This window comes from Martes martes (genome assembly GCF_963455335.1).
Source record: "Martes martes genome assembly, chromosome: 9".
Lineage (NCBI taxonomy): Eukaryota > Metazoa > Chordata > Mammalia > Carnivora > Mustelidae > Martes > Martes martes.
In genome coordinates, this window is record NC_137896.1 from 14,507,771 (window position 1) to 14,518,864 (window position 11,094).

Here is an 11,094-nt window from a genome sequence, read left to right on the forward strand (position 1 = left end):
CCAGAGTCAGAGGCCCAGGATCCAGACTTTTGGGGGGCTATGGCTATCTAGCAGTGCTAAGGGGACCCCCCCATGCCCAGAGAGGGGGAAACCATGGATGGAGGCCACACAGCAGGGTGGTGGCTAGGCTGGGGCCTCTCAAGACCCAAATAGGGGTTCTGGGGAGGGGCACTGGAAGGGGGGGTTCTGAGGTGGGGTGTCTCCCTGCCTGGAGGCCTCAGGAGGGTCCATAACTGCTAAGGCTCGGAATCTCAGTCATGAGTCTGAGTAAAGGAATTCGGGGATTTCCAAATTCAGGGGAAGGCAGTCAAGTAGAGCTCTGCCATATCCCATCCCCTCTTAGACCAAATCACCACCCCACATTTGTTTCATTTATGTTTCAAAGATTTACTTTGAACAAAAAGTTCCTTAGGGGGAAAAAAATTAGAAGAAGAAAGAAAACAAAATACTCCACCCTTCCATGAGAGAACCGAGGTCCCAAGAGAGGAAGGGATGGAGGGCTTGGGGGTCCCGCTGAAAGGGAGGTTTCCCCTTCACAAAACCCGGATCTCCAACACGCTTGACTTCAGCAGGCTCTGGTCCCTGAGCCCTCTCCCCGGACGGCAGCGCCCCCTGGCGGCCGTCTCTGCTCCTAACACCGAGGTCTCTGCTCACAGGTGGCGCGACCTGGGACGGGAGCCCGACGTGTGAGGCGAGGGTGGAGTTGGCGCAATCATCCGAGCGGGAGGGATGGGCGGGCAAATTCACGAGTCTACAAATAAAATCTCCCATTGGGAACTGAAGAATACTACCGCTTCCTCTGCTTGTTTGGGACTGGAAAGGATGGAGGAAAGAGGCCCTCGACCGAGGTGGGGAGGGAAAGTGTGCATCACGATTTTAGGTTTCTTGCACCCCATTCCCAGGCCCCTCAGGTCAGCCTAGAACGTGGCACACAGAAACGAGCAAGCTGCACCCCTCCCCACCCCTGCAAGCTGGTCTGCTGACGATTGCACTCTATGCGGTCACAGAAGGGACTCTCTGGGTCATACTTTCTGGGTGCCAGATGCTTCACAATGGCCCTGCAAGCCAACGAGATGACAGCCCGTGGCGCCGCTGAGGCATAAGGGGACTTGGCCAGGCTCACACGACGAGGAAGTGACGGGGCCAGAACTCCAATCTAGAACTGCGATCTGCTCCCCATTCCATTTTCCGAAGAAAGGAAAACCGCACAAGCGTGCCCCCATCCAGCCCGTCATTCAAGTGCACTGTACCCGTTACTGCGGCGTTGGGTGTCAACAAATGGGTGTCAGCTGGGCCTCGAAATGTCAGGCCTAGTGTCAGGACTTGGGCTCTACAGCTCCCGTGGGACACGACACGCCCACCCCCCAACCCCAAGGCCCGGTCGACCCCATCCAGTTGGGGTCGCCCTCAGTAGGCAGGAGCCACAGCCCTGAACGTGCAGTTGGGAAGAGGAAAAGCCCAGGGAACCCGGGCTATCTGGGGATCTTCCCCTGAAGTCAGGTGCGCGGAGTGGCGCCCTCAAGAAAGCAGCGCAGCGACCAAGGGGCGCAGAGCCCTCCCGCGAAGACCCCAGGCGGTGGAGCAGATGCCTGGAGCGGGAGAGAGGAAGATGGCAGGGGTTTCCCCGAACCCGCCCGCCTGCACCCTCTTCCTCCCCGGAGCTCTCGGCTCTGAGACTGCACCTCCCGAGACGGCGGGGCCGGAAACGCACCGCGTTAGCCCTGCGCGGCGCTGCCAGCCTGAGCCTGCCTGCGCGGGGCCGCTCGCTGCAGCCCTGCCCGGCTCCGCTCCGGCGAGCCTCCGCGCGCCTCCCCAGCGCAGCCGCCTCCTCGCATCCTCCACCCCGAGCTGTCTCCCCGCTCGGCTCGCACCATGGCCCACTCCTGGGTAGTCGTCGTTTCGGTTTCCTCGCTGGCCATCATCAATCCCACCAGTCTTCGAAAATCACCCCACTCGCTCTTTCACCCCCAGCATCCACCATTCCATCAACCTCTGCGCGAACGTCTGTCCGCGCGCAATCAGGGCAGCGCGCTCCAACCAAAACACACCGGGCTGGCGACCCCCTGCACTAGTCTTCCTGGGAGCCTGCCCGGGGAGCCCCAAGTGAGGACCTGAAAGGCGTGGGTAAGATTGGCAGCTTCCACTTTGCCGCAAAGGGAGCCAGAGTTGGGCCCAAGGACAGCAGTTGGATGGGCCGTGCCTGTGTGCTGAGGCTGGTGAGGCTGGGATCCCGGGTACCGCTGCGGGGAGGGACAAGGATGCAGGCTGCAGTGTGAATGACTCCCAGCAGCGCACTCTTTCTAGACTTACCCCAACCTGAGCTGGTGCTTGGGCCTCAACCTGTCTCCCACAGTCCCACAGCTGAGGTTCTCCCGTTACCACCTTCCCTGTGCTTGACTACTTCCAAGTGAGGCTCCCCTTCTGGGCTCAGTTAGATCCTGCTTTGGGCAGGAGTTTCCAACAGATCTCAGCCTTCAGAGGACACCACCCCAGAAACGGCTCCCTACCAGTTAACTGGGGGGGGGGGGTGAGGGTGGGGGGGATTGAAGTGTTTGATTCAGAGTGACTTTTAGAAGTTGTATGAGCTCTCTGAGCCTACTTCATCAGTTTATAAAATAGGGATACTAATATCCATTCCACAGGGCTTCAAGCAAATCAGGCTTGATGTAGGTGAAGCCAGTTTGTGCGACGTTAAACAAATGTCTGTCCTTTTTCTCCTGCCTTCTCCAGGCACTGTGCCCCGATTAAAGCCCCTTGTTTCTCACTCATGAGCACCTGCCTAACTGCTCAACTTTATGGGAATTAGCTGCTTGTTCAAAAGCCAGTCTTGGGGCACCTGGGTGGCTCAGTGGGTTAAGCCGCTGCATTTGGCTCAGGTCATGATCTCAGGGTCCTGGGATAGAGCCCCGCATCGGGCTCTCTGCTCAGCAGGGAGCCTGCTTCCCTCTCTCTCTCTCTCTCTCTCTCTCTGCCTGCCTCTCTGCCTACTTGTGATCTGTCTGTCAAATAAATAAATAAAATCTTAAAAAAAAAAAAAAGCCAGTCTTATGTTCACATTCACAGCCTTTTGTTATAATGACGTCCGGATTCCAGAGACGGTCCATCTCCTATTCTGGATCACCTACCACTAAACATGATTGGGATGTGCAAGGAAGAGGCTATTAAGGCAGACAGGCCTAGCTTCTCATCAGCTGTGTGATGTTAGGGCAAGTTGTTTACTCCCAGTCTTCAGTTTCTTTGTGGGCAAAATGGGAAAATAATGGGGTCTATCCCACTGGATTAAGTGAGAATACACAGAAGTCACTCTGCAGTGGATGGCACTTAGGAGTGCATGCAGTACTTGGTAGCTGCATCCCAATCATGGGCAAACCTGTCCCCCATCTAACCGCTGAGAACACTGAGGCTAGGGAGAAAGGTGTCCCTGTAAAACGAGGAGAGATGGGGCAGTGGTCCAGTAAGTAGAACTGCCAAGATTTCTGGATCACTTCCTACACGCCATGCACTGTGCTAACTGCTTTACACAAAGTATCTCATTGAATCTTCACAACACAGGGAACTGTTAGCTTATCCCCATTTTACAAACAAGGAAACCAAGTCAAGCAGCTTATCTAAATCCTCACAGCTAGTAATGGGACCCAGGATTTAACCCTGCACTCCCTTGCAGCTCTCTCAAGTCCTATAGCCTCTGGGCCCTGCAACCCATTTTTTTTTTTTTTTTTAAGTAGGCACCACACCCAGGATGGAGCCCAACGCAGGGCTTGAACTCATGACCGTGAGATCAAGACCTGAGCAGAGATCAAGAGTTGGACACTTAACCAGCCAAGTCACCCAAGTGCCCCATGCCCCTACAATTCTTTCTTGGCCATAGAGTAGCAGGACAGGGATCCAAACTCTCAGCAACCCCTACCCATTCCTGTCTCAATGCTGTTTTCACCACCACTTGCTACTTTCCTACAAAAAAACCTCAAGCAAGGCTTTAATTCCCTCTGCGCAGAGGGCCTCTCTTGTGCCCTCAATCTGCCCATACTGCACCTGCCCTTGAAGCTCTGTGCTCCTTGGGCTACAGATATAGGGAGGAGATCCATGTCTGTGCACAGACTGCCCCCTGGGCCAGCTAGAGGAAGCTACTCTGACCTGGGAAGTCACTGAGCAGCCGAAGTGCTTCCAGGGGAGCATGTTTGAACTGTGCACCCGACAGGATTCATGCGGGCCTTCCCACCCCACCCCCTGGCATCGGCTGGCTGCCATCCCAGCCCCCATTTGGCTCTGATCCAGACAGGGCTGCCTAGAACTGGGAGCTAGGGGCACCCTCTGAGCTAGACATCCCTTTCTCCTTTCCCATCTTCCCTCTGGGTCATAAACTATTCTGAGCACGAGCTATGCACTAGTCTCCCCCTCTCTCTCCAAATGGAACCTGAGGTAGTAGGGGGCTAGGGGGTGGGGAATGAAAGGAGGTCCACCCTTCAGATCCCCTAGAAAGTCAAGAGATACACCAACTCAGTGGCGGGGTAGAGCTAACTTTCCTTTATCCTTTGGAAATAAAACCATTTCCTACATTCATCTGTTCACTTGGAACTCTGTGGCTGTATTTAATATAGTCTATCAGTTCTTAGAAAACTCAAGTGTTTACAAGGCACTACATATCCTTAGTAATAAAAAAAAAAAATTACAGTGGAAGGCAGAGGTGAGAGGTGAAAGATTGTAAAACTGAAGAATTTGCACATCCTTTAATGTTTTCAGAATGAGTTTGTTAGAACCAGAGCCCAAATCCTGGGTCTGACAGTTTGTACCACATAACCTTGGGCAAAAGCCTTCGTTTCCACATCTGTAAGATACAGATGATATTTCCTACTTCTGAGGGTTGTTGTGAAGATTAAGAAAACAACATGTAAAGCACTTAGCCCACTGCTGGACATCTATTAAGCACAGCTATTTATTACTAAAATGACAAACAGGGGCACTTGGGTGGTGCTGCCAATTGGGCATCAGACTCTTGCTTTCAGCTTGGGTTGTGATCTCAGGGTCATGAGATCGAGCCCCACATCGGGTTTCCTGCTCACCAGAGTCTGCTTGGAATTCTCTCTCCCTAAAATAAATAAATACTTTAATAATATATAAAGTAAAAAATAAAATAAATAAAATGACAAACACGTCCCTGCCACTGTCCAGTTCTCTCTGCCTCTAGACACTGCTTTTATTGTTATTTTAGAAAATCACAACAATTTCGGGGCAGCTGGGGGGCTCAGTCGGTTAAATGTCTGCCTTCAGCTCAGGTCATGATCCTGGGGTCCTGGGATTGAGCCCCACACTGGGTTCCCAGCTCAGTGAGGAATCTGCTGCTCCCTCTGCCTCTCCACCTGGCTTGTGCTCTCTCTCTCTAATAAATAAAAAAAAATTTTTTTTTAAGTAATTTCATTAAGGTCACACATTTTTCATTCCTGTCATCCGGCTCTGTCACTGTATTGTTGGAGGAAAAAAGTTGGCTCCCCTGACTTCTGGCAGTTTCTAAAAACCAAATTACCACTCAAGGGGCAAAGTTTGTCATTACAGAAGATATGCAGAACAGGCTCAGGTCTCTGAAGGAAACTCCCAAAGATGTGTGCCAACACAGCTGGAGCAACCAGCCCCCAGCTGACCAAGGAAGACAACAGCCACATGACCTGTGCTCTGGTGACCTTCCCCAAAAATCGTTAGCCACATGCCTTTATGGTTTGTGGTGTCTGGGGGAAATCCACCAACCCAGGGGAAGTCACCTCAGTTGGCCTTATCTGCTAGACTGTGCAGCCAGGATTCAAGTCCCATTAACAAGCTGCTTCCTTCCAGCTTGGCCAGAGCACCGAGTTACTGAAGTGCCTCACCCTAGCACCCTCCCTGTCTCCCACAGACATGTTCACTCTTAAACCTTCATCCTGTTAGCCTCACCTCCCTACTCTGCAGTGCTGGGAGCCAGGAAGCTAGAAAGGCTTCGTGGGCAGAAAGCAAAACTCATCTGTGAAGCCCTAACACTGCAAAGCTGAAAGCTGACCACGCTCTTGGTAGATTCCAGATGACCCGAAGAGGAACACTGATGGTTTCAGTACAGAAGTGGGTCTAGACCAAGTGTGTTCCACCAGACACACTGAGAAACCACTGGCTAGAAAAAGGAAACTCAGTCATGGCAGGTGGCCGTAGATGGAGGGGTAGGACAGGAATTCCCTGCACTTCGTATTTTAACCAAATGGAAGAACAATCTGGGGTCTAGAAGAGGAGGAGGTGGCCTAATCATTCTTTATAGCTACCCTGTCTGGCTGTGCAGGTCTCTCACCGGCCCAACCACAGCAGTACAAAGTAAGCACAGGCAGAACCGTGGAAAATACTGTATTTATGTACACAGGAGGGACAGCTGCAAGCCCCTCACAGAGGACATGCCACCCCAAACAGAAATCTTAGCAGCAAACTCCTATCTGCCTCAGCACTATCCGCGCAACCCAAGCTGAAAGGCTGGGCTTCCTGTCTCTGGGCACCCATCATACCCTTCCCACTGCAGAATTCCCAGGAAGGCAGGAAAAAGGAACTATTGCCAGAAGTGAGGTCCGGTGGGAGCTGGGGTGCCTAGTCATTCCTAGAGAAGAGGCAGTGACTTTGTCATGAAGGGTGGACCAGGAGCGATGCTGGGACTCTTCTCGGGGTCCTGTGGCCTGCTCTGTCGAAAGCTGGCAGCAGGTGGGGACCCGGTAGAGAGAACTGGAAGAAAGTTAGTCATGGGTTCATGGGTGTGTGCACACATGCGTATAGCAGGACACAGGCTGTGCATTTTCCTTGTGCTTGATGCCTCCATCTGCTGTCCTCTCCCCGACCGCAGCCTAGTACTTTGTACCTCTGTCTCTTTCTGTGGCTATGGATCCAGAAACCGAATGTTTCTCCAAACAGAATAGCTGCAGTTCAGCAACATGGCAAAGGTAACAGCTGTCCCGGGAAGGTAAGACAGATGACTAGAAGAGTGGTTTGCTCCAATCAGATATCCTTGATTCGGTTCTTTTTTTAAAATAACAGGCTGGTGACAGGTATGGTGGCTCAAGAATGACATGGTTCCAATTCTGTTATTACCCTGACAGAGGTCCCCTTGCTGACCTCCCAGACAGCCAGGCTTCAGCAGACAGAGGCCATTCTTGCAGCTGTGGTCCTGACTGCTACCCGCCTTCTTGATGGGGCCTCACTGTCTCTCCCACACCAACAGAGACTTCACATTTCCAGGGTGCCCCTCAGACCTGGGCTGGACCTCATCTGGAGGATCAGAGCAGCCCAAGGTGTTGGGGGGGGTGGGGAGGGAAGGTGGGGCCAAGTGCCCAGCCAGGTGTCCAAAGGACCCGACTCTAGACATTGGATTTAGGGGCTGAGTTGAGGGGGATCTCCTTGAGCTCCGTCCGCATGCACAGGTACTCCCCGATGACAGCCATGAGTGCAATGCACACGGCTTGGACCAGCCACCAGGTCAGCGCCGAGGGGAAACGGGAGCTGTAGAACCAGCAGCCCAGGAGGTGAAAGAAATGGACAGTGACAGTGAAATCCAGACACTGCTTCCCTCGCCGGATGAAGTACAGCAAGCCCAGGGCACTGTAGGGAGAGGACAGCAGTGAGTTATCACTGGGTTGTCCTGGCCTTAGATCACTTGGGGAGTAGAGACAATTAAGATAACAGCATAGTGGTCAGAAGCAAGCAAGAGAAGTGTGAAGCAAGGGTTACATTGTTAGATGCCTAGAGAGAGCTGGCAGGTAATGCTGGGAGGGAATCAGGCTGGGTAGAAGAAAAACAAAAGTACAAGCTTGATGAGAAATAGTAACTGTCCCTCAGGGGAATCCTAGGGACTGTGGGGATTGTGGCACCCTGAAGCATACACGGGCCACTGAAAGTGGGGACAACAAGCTACTTGCAGCTGGACAAATCCTCATGTTGGAAGGTTGGCCTGGAATCAAATGATCTTCCCATTTTTCAAAAGAAGCCAGAAATCTGGATTTTATATATAAAACATCCTGACTTTCAACTAAATGGAAAAATATTTTAAACACTATTTGTGGGATGCCAAACAGAACATATCTAGGAGCCAAATTCAGGTCATAGCCCACCCATTTTCAATCTCCAGTGTAAGGTCAAGAACAGTAATGTGCAAGGTGTTGTTCCAAGTACTTTCCATGAATGAATTCATTCAACCCTTACAACTATGAGATGGGTAATATCATTTGCCTCATTTTACTGATGAGGAAACTGGGGCCTAGATAGATCAACTGTCCAAAGTCCTAGACTAGTGGGAAAGCTGAGATTCAAAGCCAAGTGAGTCTGCCTTCAGAAGCTGAGATCTTAATCGCTATGCCAGACTGCCTCTCAAGGGGCAGGCAATGGTCACAAGTGGCCTTAAATGTTACCCAGTCAAAGTTCTCAGGTGTACTGACGAGGAGCCCGAGGCCTAGAGAGGAGGGAAGTAATTTGGCCAATGGCACACGGACCAAGAACAGAACTGACTTCTCCTGACTACTGGTCCAATCCCTTCCTCACCTCGTTCCACAACAGGGAAGTGATCTGAGATGGAAGCTATCCCACAGGCAGCATGCAGAGTGATGTAAGAGCTTTCCAGCTAAAGCAAAATCATAATGGAAGGAGCCCTATAAATGAAGCCAGTCCCAAAACTGGCCTTTGCCACCAATTTAGTCCACCACTCCCCAGGAACAAGTGCCAGCCTGTCTCATGTCTGAATTGAGGAAGTTAGTTCCAGTGCTAGGACCCCAAAAGCTGGAAAGCAAAACTGGTGATACTCACCAGGTGAGGGCGTTGAGGATGAAGGACATCATGGAGAGCCGGCCTGGAGGGGTGGAAAAGCCCAGGATCTGGGGGGGAATCACAAATGGAAATATGCTGGAAAAGTGACTTGGCTTGGCAGAGCTCCAGGCTCCAGGACCTCCTAAGGAAAACACATTCTTCCCACAGCACAGAAGACAACAGGTCCCTGCATCTGTATGGCAGCCTATTTCCAACAAGGTGCTTTCACAGACATCCACTATGGTATCTCGTTTGACCCCAAACAGCAGCCAAAAAGAGACTTACAAAGGAAAAGCAAAAGTTCAGAGATGTTAAGTAATTTGCCCAAAGTGATACAGTAAGTAAACGGCAAGAGTAAGAACTAAGATAGGGTTTGGCAAACTGAGGCCCCACCAGTCAGATGCATCGTTTTGTAAATAAGGTCTTACAGAAACGCTACCACACCTATTTGCTTAGTACTGTCTCTGGCTACTTTTGCACTGCAATGGCGGGGTCCAGTAGTTGTGACCTAAACCCTTTACTATCTTGTCCTTCAAGGCCCACCAACCCCTGCTCTAGAATCCAGGTCGTGTGCGTGAGAAGGCTCTTCAACAACGCCCAGGATTCCCAAAGGCCCTTCCCAGGAGGACTCCTAATAGGCTACTACTGGGCACCCAGTGTGTGTGCAACTTCCACCACTCTTGAGACAACCAAACACCAAACATCTGCCCAGCACCGTCAGCTTACAAAGACCTCAGACTTTGATAATCTCCTGTTATCCTCACAACAGCCTCGCAAAGCTATTGTTAACATTACTGTTACCCCTTTTCAGATAATACCTTGCCCAAGCGCCACACAGAGAACAGCAGCAGGAGCAAAGATTGCATTCCTGACCTCCCGGCTCCAGGAGCTGTGCTCATTACCATACACCACAGCTGCCTCTCAGATGCAACCATTTCATTGCCCTCCATTACTTGATAAAGCACTTTCACCTTCCTAGATACCCCTGGGGTCTCTGGCCTCATAACATTGTGCTGAGAATTATTCCGCCCAGTTTCCAGGAAAGAAAACAGGCTCAGAAAGGTGAAGCAACTTGCCCAAATCCCCATGGTTAGTATATTTAGACCTAGATGGGACGCTGAAGCTTTCGGAATCCAAAGTACAGGCTCTTTGTATTGCAGTCCACGAGCTCTGCCATGATTTTGCAGACAGGAACACATTGGTTCAGAGGGGATAGCACTTGCCCCACATCACACAGGCAGTAAGAGGAATTTAAACCGAGGCCCAATTCCAAAGTCTAGGCTGTTACCATAATACCTGCATGAATGCTCTTTCATCCTCCCTCTCTCCCACTTGGCACCTGAGAATCTGCAGCCAGGGAAATGAAGTCACTTTCTCAGAGTGTCAGAAAGGAGATGCATCACGTTGCCTGGAATGTAGGACTGTTCCTTAGGATATCCAGGCCCTTTCCTCTGTACTAATAATCTGCCTTTGTTCTCAGTGGTTTCATTTTTATGGATGGGGCACCTGAGGCTCAGAAAGAAGAGGTCCTTTCCCCTGGGTCACAGAGTGAGATGGTGGTCCAGCCACGTCTAGATCCCGAGGGGGAGGAGGGAGCGGTGTCGGACCCACAAAGCACACCCCATGAGGCCGAGACTCAGACCGAGCCGTCCAGGGGACCCTACCTCGGCGTCGAACATCTGGTCCAGCGAGGGGCTGCTGCGCACCAGCCCGTCCACCAGCGCCAGCCACAGGCCCAGCGAGCCGTAATAGACGGTCTGCATGAGGACGATCTGCGACAGGATCAACAACGGGTCCCACACGTAGCTGCGGAACTGGCCCGCCATGCCGGCCCTCGGGGCCCGGCCGCCACCCGGGGCCTGGGTCAGCGCTGCCGCGCCATGGGCCCAGGGCCGCCCTGGCACCTGCGAGGACACACGCCGGGCCTCAGCCAGCCGGCCGTCACCATAGCAACGCCGCCCCTCCCGGGAGGAGGGACGTGGACTGAGGGGGCGAGCCCATTCCGGGGGTGGGGTGGGTAAAGGCGGGGCGGACAGACCCATTCCCAGGGTGAGGGAAAATCCTGCCCATTCCAGCTGCTCGGGCCCGCCCGTCCGCAGGCTCCTTCGGGGCTCACTCACCGGTGACCGACTCGAGGGTCCAAGCGTCCGAGCGCGGCCCAGCCTCACCGGCTGGTTCCCCAAACAGCGCTGACAGATAGGACCATGGAGGAGAAGCCCTACCGGCCTAGAGAGGCAAAGGTCCAACGACTACGGCGGCAGCAGCGGCGACGGCGTAGGAAGGAAGCGTTTCCGGGACGGCGGT

The 11,094-nt window shown here is 52.7% G+C and overlaps 1 protein-coding gene across 2 annotated transcripts; it reads right to left on the minus strand.

The window, feature by feature from the left end:
• Positions 1-6,332: 6,332 nt before the first annotated feature.
• SYS1 (SYS1 golgi trafficking protein) lies at positions 6,333-11,094 on the minus strand. 2 transcript variants are annotated; one of them, XM_080813439.1, is made up of 4 exons: positions 10,911-11,094; positions 10,455-10,562; positions 8,791-8,858; positions 6,333-7,593 (listed from the first exon to the last, which is right to left on the minus strand). In XM_080813439.1, exons 2-4 carry the CDS (start codon positions 10,551-10,553, stop codon positions 7,353-7,355), a joined length of 408 nt encoding a protein of 135 aa, XP_080669565.1. In that variant the 5' UTR covers positions 10,554-10,562; positions 10,911-11,094; the 3' UTR covers positions 6,333-7,352. The 2 variants fall into 2 exon arrangements, with proteins under 2 accessions (XP_080669565.1, XP_080669564.1); XM_080813438.1 differs by having other exon boundaries at positions 10,455-10,694; positions 10,911-11,064.